Source organism: Chlamydotis macqueenii, chromosome 1 (genome assembly GCF_036417535.1).
Source record: "Chlamydotis macqueenii isolate bChlMac1 chromosome 1, bChlMac1.mat, whole genome shotgun sequence".
Taxonomy (NCBI): domain Eukaryota; kingdom Metazoa; phylum Chordata; class Aves; order Otidiformes; family Otididae; genus Chlamydotis; species Chlamydotis macqueenii.
In genome coordinates, this window is record NC_141556.1 from 9,395,203 (window position 1) to 9,409,955 (window position 14,753).

A 14,753-nucleotide genomic window follows, 5' to 3' on the forward strand; every position below is an offset into this window, starting at 1 on the left:
TTAAAATCAGTTGCACTCAAGGAAGGTTAGCAGCTGCCTCTAAATCCTCATAGTTATAGTTTAAGCTGAAAGTTAAGTTTCCTTTTGCTTTTTTATAATTCAGTCACTCTTATAGCATCTGTTCTGAATCAGGCTATTTTCCCATTGCTTTAAAAACCAGGTCAGGGTTAATCTCCTGTACCATGTTTGCTTTCCAGGCATTAGTCATGAAACTGCTGATGAAAAGGTGATTTTTGGCATTGAATTTAATTCAACTTTTCTGGAATGTATTCCTAAGTCCCAGCAAGCCTCTATTAGGTGGTATGTTCAGCACTCTGGAGAAGAACATCGAGAAGAGGTAAGTTATAGTCATCAAGGCAAGTTTCCTCTATAGAGAATTCAGCTGAGCATTGAAAGGCAGGAGTTATTGGGATTAGTCAATGTTTTACTTTTCCTTGTCTCACCTTAGGTATCACATAGCATTCTGGTATCACCATTTGGGGCATGCAGTGGGGAAGAGAGAAGCCATTTGCACTGTATCATAAGCAGATTTAGATATTTATTTTGACTTATATGTTCATTCTACTAAAAAAAAAAAGAAAATAGAAATTAGGCTTTAAATAATGCTAAAAAATCAAAGTATGGAAAAAACACCCACAACTGTTGTTGTTATTAACACAACAACAACTTCTGTAGGTAAAACTATGTTCAAAACCCTTTGTTTTGATAAAATCTCTACTCTGTTCAGTGTCTGATTGCCTTCCCTTATCATGTTAAGCAGAGTAGCTAACAAGTGCATGTATAGCTCTCCGCTTCTTTCCATCTCGCCCCAGAGGAGGAATGGTCCGTGCAATAAAAGCTTTTTATTTGCTTTTTTCATGTTAGTGGAATCTGAGATTTTTTTCTTAAATGGCACTCTGTACTGATGCAGAGATGTCAAGTTAAAGAATTGCACCTTGCATCTGGAGCAGAAAGCAGTGAGATTTGTGATGGCCCTTAATTCCTGCAGGAGGCAGGTTTGGGGTCCTTACTGGTGGAGAAGCCCTGGAGAAGCCTCCAGGTGCTTGCATACCCCCTGCACAACTTCCTGCTGATTCCTCCCTGAGCTAATGACAAAGGGGCTGTCTTATGTGCCCAAAAGGTCAATGTGCTGTTACTGATTTGGACTAGGTTTGAGTAAGTTTCAAACCTCAGGAGTTTTCACAGCCTTTCTCTTACAAGAGTGATTTTGTGTCTGAGGCCAAGTCCTGCTGTGATGGCAGCCTTGGAAACGGGGAAGGAGAAGGGAAAAGAACTGCCCCTTCAAATGAACTGGTCCCAGGTGTTACATATGCTTTTTTTTAAATGTTCATCCAAGACAAAAATTAGTGTAAATGACAAGAACTATCAAAAACCCAATCAGTCTTCCACTCTCAATGAGAATTCATCTGATAAGACTTTCTGAGTGCAGAAAGTCTGCTGGTTCTTTCTAAAGGCTGGGGCGATGCAGGCCAGAGCAGGTGTTCGTGAGAGTATCACCTCTGGGAGAGATGCGACTCATGGGAGTAGTCCTGAAGTTGCAACCCCAGTTGTGTCTTGGCCCAGAAAAACAGATTAAGGGGATACAAGACACTTCTGATTTTCCACCAGATAAGATTAAAAAAAAAACCTGCAAGGCTATGCATTGACTATGACACTGCAGTACTTTTCACTTACTCCTATTCTCTTACTTATGCGTTGGATTGCCAAAGATTCTTTCCTCTGCTGATAATAAAGATTCCATTAATTTATAGACACAGCGCTTACCACAATATGCACTAAATACTAAAGGAAAGAGATTACTGGTTTGAAATATCTCCTCTAACCTCCATTACAGTTCATACTTGGTTAAAAAAAAAAAGTGATCTAATCAGCAGACCAAGCACACTCACAGACACAGGTTGTTGAAGTGAAAACCCACCTAGAAGTATGTCAGCCTTTAAAGACCTATGAGCATTCATTGTTTGTGCTTTAATTGTTTTACCTTTAACTGTCTTGTACAGAAGACTCTGCGCTCTACTTCCCTAAGGCAGCAGTTTGTAAATGCATTTACATATTTGATCAGTGAAACAAGTAAAATTCTTGCTTACTTCTAATCATGTGGTTAAGGTTCATTTTAAAATAAATTTAGACAGGTAGTTAACAGGTTTGGGGGGTTTTTGATGTGTTTTTTATTATTTTTATTTTTTCTGATCAGGAAGTTATGTCAATTTTTAAGGAGACTCAATAACTTTCAAAAATAATGTATTGGATCTACAGCTTGTGCCTGAGCTTCTCAAAAAGAGCTACAAACTTTGTGTAAAGCAGACAGTTCCCTGTGAAGAATGTAATATTTCTGTATCATAAGAAGTTATACTTCCAAGATTTGAAAGCCTCTTTTGAAGGGCTGTTTCTGAGTTTTATCTGTGTCAATTTAGGAAAAAAATAATCAGTTGATTTTCTCATAAGTCTCAAGTTCAGATGTGCCTCTGAAGGTCAGGAAGCCAAGCTCAAGCTCTCTCTCTTATTTGATTGCAGAGCAAACTGCAGGTCAAATCAACTTTTGAACATAGTTAGGGCAGACTAAAGCTGTATAGCATAGCCTAAATTAAGGCTGTAGGGTTTTTTTTCCACACTTTGTATTTCCAAAAGGTTCACTGTGGCAGCGACGTGGCCCCTGCTCCTTGTTCTGGGCCAAATAACAGTTACCCAGGTACAGTGATGTCCAATACTGTAGGACTGTCCAACGTGCCAAGGATGTGCACGTTGAGGGAGAGTAAGGGAATGTGTGCGTGTGTGTGATGGCATCTGAATCTCTAGCAAGCACACAGCATATATCTTTGCACATTAGCAGCCTTCCACAGCAATGTTTACTGGGCTTGCTCTGTGTAAACTGTCTGACATCTGTTTGTATGAGAAAAGTAAAGCTATGCTAAAAGGCTAGATTAACCTTTGAGGCAAATTTAAAAGAAAATGCGAAGGAGAAAATGCAGGCAGATTTTCTACATCATGAAAGCTAACAGTAGGCAAATGGCTTCTTACCACATATTGTCCCTAAAGCCATAGCAGCAGTTTCTGTGATCTAGCTTTGATAAAACAGAAGTTGGAGCACATATTCCACAACTCTTTGGGGTGGTTTTATTAGTTTATTTTTATATGTATTTTTAGCAGCCTTTGAAGATAACAGGCCATATAAATGTATATGCACACACTGATGATTACAGGATCAGATAACTTAAAGACAGTGTATAGCTATTAGTTTGTTTGATTCCTGCCTGAAAATTCTTACAGTAACAGAATTTCTAGTATTTTGACCCAGGTTAGTTCCAGGATGCTAAGAACTCAAACTCCTTCTGAGCACACTCAGCTTGCACATCTTGAGTCATCATATTGGGAGATACAGTTTTCAGAAGAAAAAAAAAAAAAAAAAAGAAGCTTTTTTTTTTGTTATTTTTAAGATAAAGGTATCAATCTAGAAATGTCACATTTTCAAATGCATACATCTAAAGTTAAATTCCTAATTTCATACATAAGTATCTAAATAAATGACCAGGTCTGTAGAGATGCTGAAAAATCACTCCTCCTCTTAGATAGAATAAGAGTATTTGCAGGTTAAGATGTTAATCCTTTGTTAATTTGGGGATCCAAAAATTAAGATTTTCAGGTTTTCTAATTTAACTTATCGGTGAAAATTAATTCATATGTATTAGAACCTAATTACAGGCCTTCCTTGAAAATCCAGAGATCAGCAGAGTAGTTGACTTCCATTTCAAAGTACTTCAGTTTGATAAAAACACCATATGTGACAGAAACAGTGTGGTCATATTTAATGTGTAGCTTGATCTTTGCTCAGTTAATGCCTTACCATAACTTTTCCCATTACAATTATATTTTCTGCTCTCTCTCTCTCCCTTCCTGCAGCAGATTTCTCAAATAACACTGTACATTATTTTAGTGCATGTCTTAGCAGTGTAACTTATTGTGATGACGATACCATGCTTTGCAAATGACTCCGTGCACCTGGAGCTTAGGTTACGGACTTTTAGTTCCAGGGCTGGAACAGTAATGTCTCAGCAAGTCTTTAAACCTGGCTTTACAAATAACTGGCTACGTACTGTCCCGGACATGCACTACAGCTTCCTGAAGGAAGGAAAAGGGCAAAATCCAGACTAGATGGGAAGCGTTTGGCCCAGCAGGATGTCCCTGACATTTCACCCTCAGGGTCATGGTTCAGAATGTGACTTCCAGGCAGAGCGACCTGTGGGGAGGGACAGGATCTCCTGTGGCACAGGAGCTGTCACCAGGTCATTTTGCTGCCAGTGGGAGTACATTTCCCTGTAGTTTGGGGCCGTTTTAAGGTCAGGAGTCAAATATCTAGTGCTTTTGTGTTTAGCGCTGCTCACGCAATTGATCATGTTTATTCCTGTGCGTGCAGGGTTAGTCACTGAGATGAGGGTGAGTGTTTCAGTGGCTGCAGTTCATAAAAAAAAAAAGTGGAGACATCATCTGTTTGCAATGTCTTAAAGTGCTGAAATTTTCTGAAGCTTAAAACAGATATTTATTTATTTCTCCTAAAATTCCTATGTGTTATGTTATGTATATAATGTATATAATAGATGTCAGGACTGCAAAAAGCAAATGCATGGCTCCCTGCAAAGCCATTAGTTTTGGTGCCCCATGGCTCTGAAATCTATTAGCCCCCTTGCTTTAGGCTGCCTATCACCCCAAGTCTCCTGTGGCTCCAAGTCTGCCAAGCTGCCACATCCCCTTGCAGGAGACAGAACAAACCATATGGTCTGAAGTGACAGAATAGGTGCAGATCACTTTTAACTCTTTCATTTCTGCTCTGTTCATACCTGGGAGTGAAAATAAACCCTCTGAAAGGCAGGAGGACATTCCAGTTTCTTCTTCAGCGATTCTCACCCTTACCATATTCCTGCCCCACAGTCCTGGGCTGTGTTTGTCTGATGGACTCAGCTTGACAACCATCTGATGGTTTGCTAGATACAAGAGTTTGACCCGCTCTTGGACAGGACATCTTACTGGCACAAGGTTGTGACCTAGCTCCCCCATTGGAGCAAAGAGGTATTGTTTCGATTCCACGTTTTAGCCAGGCTCAGAAGACATTTTTCAGCTTATCCAAGACATAAGTTTCCATATCTTTTTGTGGCTGGAAATTTTTGCATCATGATGACGATTTTCTTTGTTACGAACATCTGGTCAGCAACATATTGTAAAAAACTGTTGCAGATTCCATGCTAGCCCTGAAATCTAAGAGCTGGATGAGAACTGAGTAAGGAAGAGGACATACACCAAGGACTTGGTACTTAGTACTTTCTGTTAGAGGAGTGTTGTTCAGTGTTTGAATCCTTAGGTCGATAAGAAAGAGATCAAGAGAGTGGGAAAAATAAGAAGATATTAATTCTGCAGTCTAAGGACTACTTATAGCTCTCATGTTTTCACTCTTTTATTTTATTATATGAGTCATTGTCTTCGCCTTACAATACCTTGAGAATCTTAAGTAAGGCTAATATATTTGGCAGTTTCCTGGGGAAAAAAATAGAAGTAACGCTGAACTGAGATATAGTATGTGACATTTCTGCTTTAATTTGGATACACTGGGGAGGTAGGAATTTAAAATTTAGTCTCAGAATAAGAAGTTAGCTTCACCTTGAAAATAACAGGAATCATGTCTCCGTAATGACATTGTACCAGCAACATGGTCTTCATTTTTTTCTTGTGGCTTCTTAGTGAATAAAAAAATATGTTAAAAAAAAAAAAGAGAAATCAACTCTACAGCTGTGTTGGAGTTAAATTATTATTTTCACCATACAAGAGAAACACAGTCATGTGCAACAATAATGCCAAAAAACACCCAAAGTGATCTTTATTCCAGTCAAATGGTGAGGAAGAAAAAGAAAACAATAGAAAAACAAAGATGAATGTGAATTCTCAGCAAATGTTCCCAATTTTCCTTTCTCTTCTTCTCAATTTGTTCAGGGGTTGCAGCTAACCCATGATTAGTCTAGCTTTACCTCTAACATTTTTTCACATGTTGATTAATGAGGGAAGGCAGGCTTTGAAGCCACTTTCTTCTCCCAGACAGGTGCAGTGTTTTAACTGTGAAAGAGTTGACATGTGAATTATTTGTAAAGAGGGAGCTATCTAAACACATCATTAGCACAGGACAAAAGCCATTGACCTAACCTGGTGCCACAGCACTTTCAAATCCTTGGTTGTTTTCCAGCTTACTGATTGTTTAAAGATTTACCATCGTTATTGGCAATGCCTATTTTTCTTCCATTGTTAAACTGTTTTTTCTTCCATTATTGTGAAAATCAAGTGTTTGATTTTCATGGAGATCTTTTCCCTTTGTCAAATATTGCCAGTATCTATGGCATGTGCCATGCTTCAGGTGATGTAATTTTAGGTAAATTTTAAGTGCATACCATGAAGGATGAAAAGTATAATTTGTTCATAAATATTGTCAAAAGTCTGTTCCCACTCCACTAAGAAAGGAAAGTTAACGGTAATCAATTGCTTCATTTTTGTGGTTTATAATTGGTTCCCTATTGAACAAACTATGTCTCTCATGTTTGATTTTTATTGCATGCTCAAATTTAAGCACATGTCAGCAAGCTTTGAGGAATCAAAGCCTTTGTGTTTCTGGATTGTAAAATCCTATTTACAAATATTTTAGGAGAGTTATTGATTATGACGTATGGGAGGGGGAGCAATGAACCACAGCTGACGAAAACAAAATGATGCATTTTATCTAACTAGTCTTTTTACCCTCCTCAAAATTTAATAAAATACGTTTTACATCTATAGGTCAGGAACCAAAGAGCATATTAAGCATTCAAGTGAAAGGTTAAAGATCTACTACCAAAGTAATGAAATGCCAGGTGTTTATGAAACTCCAGAGCCCTGTGGGGGGAAAAGTAGAGAGGAAAGACAGGAAGAGTTCTGAACCTATGGGTGAAACAACATAAACAGGATACCGAAAAGAGGAGTGAGGAGGGAAAACAGTAATGAAGTGTTGCTCAATACATGTGAAATCGGAGCCATAATTTCATCCTGCCAAAGGATAAGAAAGGAATGAACAATGAAGGCACAGAGGAGAAGGTGGCAGTCACCGTAAATCATTATCCAAGGTTAACACAGGACATTCTGTAAGAACGCTGCTTCATTAAAAATAGGAGTCCTGATGGTCTGGGATTAAGGGACACAACCAATTTAGACTCTGTTAGCTTTCTCTGCGGTATGCCAACACAGAGGCGGGGACAACTCCATCAGTTAACACGTTTATGACTAGAAAGTGATGGCTGCTACAGAAACGGTAAATAGTTATGAGTAGCAGGGTGCTGGACTTGGGGGTCCAGTGGTCTTTTTAAGTCTAGAACTGCTATTATTCTGCCTTCCTTTCACTGAAAATAGGAGAAGCACTCGTGAGGACTCTTTGGATTGGCGCCCAGCCAGCTGAAACAGCCAGCTGGAGATCTTCCAAGTGTAGGAGGTACACAGCTGTCAAGATGCTCTAGACTACAATGCTGGCAGAGCCACTGATAGGCAGATGCTACTGCTGCAATTGAATAATGCCCTGAGCTCAAAAAGATCTGTCCTGTTTTCACTCAGACAATGTGGGAACTTGGTCTTCGCACAGTGCCTTATGAAACTCAAATGTCTGGAAATTAGATGCTTCTTCCCATCCTTCTCCCTAAGTTTCTCAGACTTGAGTCTTCGTGTTGACGTGCAGCTTGGGCAGAAGAAAGAGGAGCTTCTTTGTCATATTGCAATAGCCAAGCCCCCGAGCACTTCCACCTGGCCCCTGTTCCTGCTTCTCTCTGCGAAGTACAGCATCACAAGGAAACACCTGCCTTAGACATATTTCTGCCTACAGCTACTTATTTGTGGATTCATTTACACATTTCATGCTCCTGATTGTCATGTAAGAAAGATAAGTTTACTTGGAATTAAGTGTCACCAGCTGATAAAATTGAGGACTACTGTCCTATGCTGTAGGTTCTGAAGGTGGAAAAGTGCTCTTTTCCAGTCTGTCTCCCAGCTATCTTCTGTGTATGTGCTTGTGGCTTGACCATGATTCCTCTGGTTTAAATTCAGTGTAGTAACCAAAATTAGCTTGTTCTTGTGTAGCACCTGTTGTCAAGACAATTGATTTTCCAGGAATTTCCTGAAATTAGTATCATTTCACCCTACTGGTGCCAAGTAGGCATGCTTATATACAATTTATAAACAAGGAAACTAAAGCTCAAAGCTGACCCAACACCATCAGCTGCTGGCAGAAGCTAAAAAAATACTTGGCCACAGAACCAGGCAGTCAGAGCCACATTCTGACCAGGCTTTTGTAGCAGTTGATTTGTAGCAGACATCTGACTGCTGCAGTCAGATCAAGGTAGTACACGGGCCTATATCCATCCAACCATCCATCCACCTGCCTACCTACCTGTCTAATCTGTATGCTACTGAAGACAGCTGATGTAGCAGCAACCGAAAGTCTCTCTCTGTGTGTGCATGTATTATATACGTGTGTGTTGATTTTTCTGGTGATCTCTAAATGGTGTCTTAAATTGTTTAACCCTTCAAAAGTCATTATCATAGAAACTCAGCAAATGGTAAAGCAAAAAGTCCTAGAAGGTCATCTCTTCTATATCTTTGCTCCAAAAGACCTTGTTATGATAAAGTACTAGCAAGTTAGAATCATAACACATTGAGGATCATATGTATATATACATTTTTTTCCCATGGAGTAGAAGAGGGAATCATGTGCAGATTTTTTACATAAAGAAACAGTGTGTAGCTTACCCACTGTGAATAAATCTAATTTAGTCATCTTTATGCCTCCCTGATCTTCATCATCTGAAGTTTGCTGGAGGGTCAGATGTGCACTCTGGGAAATTTTCCAGATTCTGTGTTGGTTCTTTCTGCCCCCCTTCACCCCTTTTAAAATGCACTAGTCAGCCTTATGCTGAAGTTTTTCTACATGATAACAATGCCACCAGCAGCGCTGAGGCTGTGCTCAAGCCCCAGCTTGGCTGCAGGCTGAGCAAGCAGCACTCCAGGTCCTTCTGTGCCGTTGTGTGCTGCAGCCTCTGCGTGGCAGCAGAACATAGCGTGCCTGGGAGGTGACAACTTTGGACTAGACCAGGATCATTTTCAAAGGAAATACTGATGTTGGACACTGGGATTTAGTGCTCTGCTTTCTACTTCCACCTCTGGTACTAATCTTTATATGATCTTTGGCAAATCACTTACCTTCTACGTTTCCCAGGTGCAAAAATACTTAGGTGCCCAGTGCCCCATCCTGGGTTTTTCTCTGGGGGTTATCCTTTTTTTTAGAGTTAAGTTATTTTGGAAATAATTTTTAGATCACTAGGTATGTAACTTCCCTGACACTGTTATTACTCTAAGGTGCACCTTATTTTTAACACGTGAGTCTTGCTGTATTTTTTGAAATATTTCCATTTGTAAATGAAACTACAGTTCCACGCTGACAGACTTCAGCTCTCACTTGCAATCTCATTCTTTTTTTTCTTTTCTTTTTTTTTTTTTTCCTCTAAGTTATTCTTCGCAGATCTTAACAATAAAGAATTGTACTGGGTTGTATTTGTCTAACCTCCTAGGGCGCTTTTAATCATTTCTCAATGAGTAAAAGCTAAAATCAACTTCCTTTTGTAAAAGCCAGTTGAAGAAGATCAGAATCACAGCGTTTCACTTTAAAAATCAGTAGTAGGATTTATTTTCAGTGTAATAGAGCCTCAGCATTCCAGATATATACAAGCACCCTGGTATATTGGGTGCATTACAGATATCTCAAGAAGAGCAGTTAAAAAACAAATGAGATTTGTGGTACTAAAATAGCTACGCTTCCTTAGAGAATGTAGTCTGACTTACTGCGTTTTGGTGTGATGAGTGTTGCTGTTCATCCTTTCAACTCTACGGCGTATCTCTTTTACCACTACACACTGAAATGCCAGTGATACAGATCCTGTAATCAGGAGTGGCATTCAGACATTGAAAGGATCTCCTAGTATCTGTCCCAGCTGCACATTCCCCACTGCATGCAGGCACCCAAGGGACGGGGAATGCCATGTGCTAGGCGAGTCTTTTCTCCACCTCAGTGTAGCACTGACACGCTATCTGGTTTTGCCAATGAAACTCATGTATATAATTCTTTTTTGTCCGACCCCACAGTTGAAGGCTGATGAAAGGATCATCAAAACAGAGCACGGGCTGCTGATCCGCAGCTTGCAAAGAAAGGATGCAGGAGCCTATTTCTGCAAAGCGCAGGAGCACACCTTTGTCCACACCATCGTGAAGTTGAATTTAAATGTCATTGAGAATGGGCAAATGGAAAACACTCAGAAAACTGAGGATGAGGAGGGCCGGGTGAGGGATTTGCTGACTGAGTCCCGGCTGAGGTACAAGGACTACATCCAGCTTGTTAGCAGCCCCAGCTTTAGCCTGGATGAGTACTGTGAACAGATGTGGCACCGAGAGAAACGACGGCAGCGGAACAAAGGTGGTGCCAAATGGAAGCATGTGCAGGAGATGAAAAAAAAGCGAAACCGAAGGCACCATGAGCCAGCCAGGCCACCGTCTACGTAGTCTGTAAATACTATTTAAAGAAAGGACATTTTCCATGGAAAAAAAAATACTGTGTTCTGTTTTTGTGCATCTTGCCTATGAATTAGTACTGCTTCTTATTGAAATCAGTTAACTCACCATCACTATTAATCTTTATGAGACTGTACAATGGGATTCCATACCAAATGAGACCTTCCTTATTGGAGTACCACACACCAGGCAATAATTCCAAATGCATTCATTAAAAATAAAAGATGTACACTTTTAGCTAATTTCTGGGTAGCCTGAGGCTATGTGAGCTGTGTACTCCCTGCATAATTTTCACATAGGATTTAGTGTCCATGTTCCCATGTCAATAGTTGCTACCACATTCCATCCCAGAGATGGGTACATTTCAGGGGAGGGCAGATATATTTCTAGTTCTTTGACATCTTTCTCAATAAGAAGCATGATAGAAATGTGTGACAGATCTGCAAAAACACCTGCTAATTTACTCACTGGGCTTGTATACAGGCACATGGGTGGGGTTTGCTAGCACAGAGAGGCTCAGCAAAAAATGAAATAAAGTATTGGCTTAGGGACAACATTCATTCTCCCCATAAAAAAAAAAAGAGAAAGCATAATCATAGTTTAAGAGAGGGGAATTATCAAGCATTACTCATTAAGGTTTGAGTAGCCACCAGCTTACAGTCCATCTGCTGAAATTAAATGCTGACTCTAATTGAAACTGCCAGTAAGATGCTTGGGAGTAAATTTTCTAAGTGTTTCATGGGAGGTATGTGCACAAATCCTATTAGCAAATAATAGGATTCCTGCCTGCACCTCTCCTGTCCCTCTAAAGGTTTTACTCTGACTGTTTCTCTGGCCCTTTGCTGGCTTTGTTTTATGCAGAGGAAAAGAAAAATAAAAGAAAACAACAACAAAGCTAAAAGACGATGAGGGAAGATATTTAGTGTTTGAGACCAGTGCTTTTGACACAGAGCTGACATTCCTCAGATGTGTGTATTCTTTGGGATTTTCTCCCAAAGGTCTTATGTATTTTTAAGTTGAAAATTTGCATTGTTGGAATTAATACTTTTATTATAATTAAATAAAACAAAAGATGTCCATGTGTAAATAAAACCTGTAAGTTAGAAATTTACTATATACCGTAATTTCAGTTGTGAAGTTTTCCTTGTTTCTTGGTTCGTATTTTAGTTTTAATAGTGTAAGTTTTTCCATATAAGCAAGAAACACTGGCCTCATTCTTGTCTATTTTACATCAATGTGATTTCATTTAATTTATTCCTCATATGCAGCAACAAACACAAGCTCAAAATCAGACCTACTGTCTCTTCTCATGAGTCACAGCCCCCCTTTCCTCTCCTCCATCTAACCTCCCTCTGTTTTGCCTTTCACGCCTTTTTGAGTGTGAAATGACAAATTAGCCACTTCCTCACATGGAAGAGAGCTTTGATGGATACCAAAACGACAGACTTTACTTGTTTCTCATGCATTTTACAGATCTTGAGAGCAAAGTCTGTGGGAAACCCATGTAATTGGTGTGTACCTCATTAAGGAACCGAAAAAGTTGGCTCTGAAAGTTGTAGATTTGCCCTTGCCCATGCTAGTGTTTGTATGTGCATTCAGTTCTTGACTGATAATTGTGCAGATCCAATTTGCATCGTTGTTCATTTCCTCTCTGTTGAAAGTCAGATATGGCAAAGTGTTTGTCAGATTTCAGAAAGGAATCTTAGCTTACCCACGTTTCTTGTAAAACCTGAAAGCTGAGTTTGCATGTGTTGTATAAAAGCCAGCGATACCATATGTCATTAATTTTAGATGCTTTTTTAATAGAAGATGTATGAGTTAATTAGGAGATATTAGATAGCATGTGTACAATGCTTTGATAATGTAGAGCACTGAGTGCTAAATATTATAAAATACATCTGTGGAGGAGGAGGGAATTTCTCAGCACGGGACCTTTAATCAGTGGAGAGACTGACGCTGAAGATACTAACCAGTTGTACAGTACTTTGCGAACAGGCTGAGAACTTCTTGGCATTTTTGCTGCAAAATAACGTAGGCCAGACATTTCACAAGAGGCTTGTCATTTTGGGTGCCTTGATTTTAAGGCCAATTAAGAGTACGTAAAGGAGATGGGGAGGGGGGTATTAAACTGCTATGTATAAAGGACCCTAAGACAGGGATACTCAATATTCTTGGCTGGAAGGTTATGCTGTCACCATAGAGAACCTGCACAATTATTCCTTACTAGATTTTTATTAGTCCACAAGGTCCCATTTTTCTGACTTGGACATTAAGTAAATGAGTAGAACCACACCAAGGCTATGGAGTAACAGGTGGTCTCCATTCACACGCACTGACAAAGGGCCTACTCTTCTACCCCATGGTGATGGAGTACTTCAATCACCGCATTTCAGACAACTCTCACCACATATTTGCCTACTTTGTAAACAAGCAGATTAATTCCTTTTTCAATACTTTTTTCTCCTCCATGAAAACTAAATAATCTGATTTATGTTTAGATATGACTGGGGGTATGTATTCTACAAATGAACCCCCACCTCTGACTTTAGTAGAAGTCTGGGATCACTAAGGGTCTCAGTGCTGGGAGCATTAAATGGTTGAATTAAAATGTTATTACTCTTAAAAACAACTTTCATTTCTTTTATTTCAAATGTTGTTGCAATGAGATTCTTCTCAAAGAAATGACCTCATCAGTCTGGGGTGCAGTGGTAGTGTAAAACCCCAAGTGAGACATAAGGCCTCTTCCATCATGGGAAATAACATCAATATCCTCCAAACCAGTATTTAATAATATTGCATAGATAAAAGTCTGTTTTGATACACTAGGTAAGACGTACCCTATAGGTGGCAGGGCTAGCACAACTCCTCATGCACAGCAGATATTACATGTGCAAGAAGGCCAGAGGACCTTTGAGACCAGGGCGTGAGAGGGACAGCTCAGGGATCGCTACAAGAGGTAAGACAAAGTTTTGTTAAGCAGGACTCAGCAATGCAAACCCAGGAGAAAGAGCAGGAGGAGGAGCAGGTCTTTCCACAACCTGCAATCCCAGAGACAGGTTCAGAGGATGAGCTAGCCCAGAAGATGTAGCAGGAGAGGATACCCCTCTTTACAAAAAAATTCATCTTCTGCATAATTTAAGGGCCTGACTCTAAGACTGCTTAAATTTCAAATCAATGATTTGGGGGTCAGCTGGGCTGCTGTGAGTTGTACTATGAGCCACAACAGGCTCATAGTTAAAATGAAACTGAGCCTTGTCTCCTTCAAGAGCTCAATAAAAATGAAGTTAAACAAAATTTTGGTCCAAAGTGGAAAAAAAAGTTGCCTCCATCTTAATAACTCTAGGTTTTAAACAGATCCCTTAGCACACATGATAGATATTTACATATGCATCCAACTGGGAGTCCAATTATTAATACGTTACCTTTTCCTTCAGCAAAACCTTTCCATTGACCCTACTTCAGCAAAAAAAAAGCCAGTGCTGGACTGAACTGAAGTGGTTTCAAACAGATTCTTAGAATAACCAGCACAATGTGAGCTGTGGTTATAAAAAAGCTGAAAACTGACACAAGCTTTAAAGCCCAACAGGGCCCTAAACTTTGTAGCCATCTTGCAGTTAGTTAAAATAAAACAGAAAATGGGATTAGCAGAAAAAGGAATAAAGTATTAACACTTATTGTGATAAACTAGTTCCGTTACTGGAAACTATTCCAACAACAGGTGTGAATGTGTGTTCATGTCATAAGCAAATACTTTTCTTTCTAAGCAGTTAAACTTACATTGCTTGTGGTATCTAAGAACCTGAATACTTTCCAGTTCATGCATAGATTTTTGGACCTGGTTCTTATGTCACTCATAATGATGTAAGTAGGCTAAAAGCAACAGATTTCCTCTGGTTCATGTGCTTTTGAAATCAGAAGATCCCTACAGTTCAGATGCTATGAACCCTTTAATCTAACCATTATGGGTATTGATCTGCATTTAACATTTCAGATAATGAATAATTATTTGTTATTATTACTAATTATTCATGTGATGATCTTGTGCCTCCCAATAATGTTTAATAACAACTAATGGATATTTAGTTTGCTAATGTTTTGTCATATGAGCATATGTGTATAGGAGTCCATATACAAACGTCTTA

The 14,753-nt window shown here is 39.4% G+C and overlaps 1 protein-coding gene across 9 annotated transcripts in view; it reads left to right on the plus strand.

The window, feature by feature from the left end:
- Nucleotides 1-13,240, plus strand: part of SEMA3D (semaphorin 3D) — a 146,205-nt gene extending 132,965 nt beyond the window's left edge. For all 9 annotated transcript variants that reach the window (XM_086745612.1, XM_086745602.1, XM_086745620.1 and 6 more), the window contains 2 exons: nucleotides 198-337; nucleotides 10,189-13,240. In XM_086745612.1, coding sequence (XP_086601738.1) covers nucleotides 198-337; nucleotides 10,189-10,602 — 554 coding nt within the window. In that variant the 3' untranslated portion in view covers nucleotides 10,603-13,240. The remainder of the gene's footprint in view (nucleotides 1-197; nucleotides 338-10,188) is intronic.
- The last annotated feature ends 1,513 nt before the right edge of the window (nucleotides 13,241-14,753 follow it).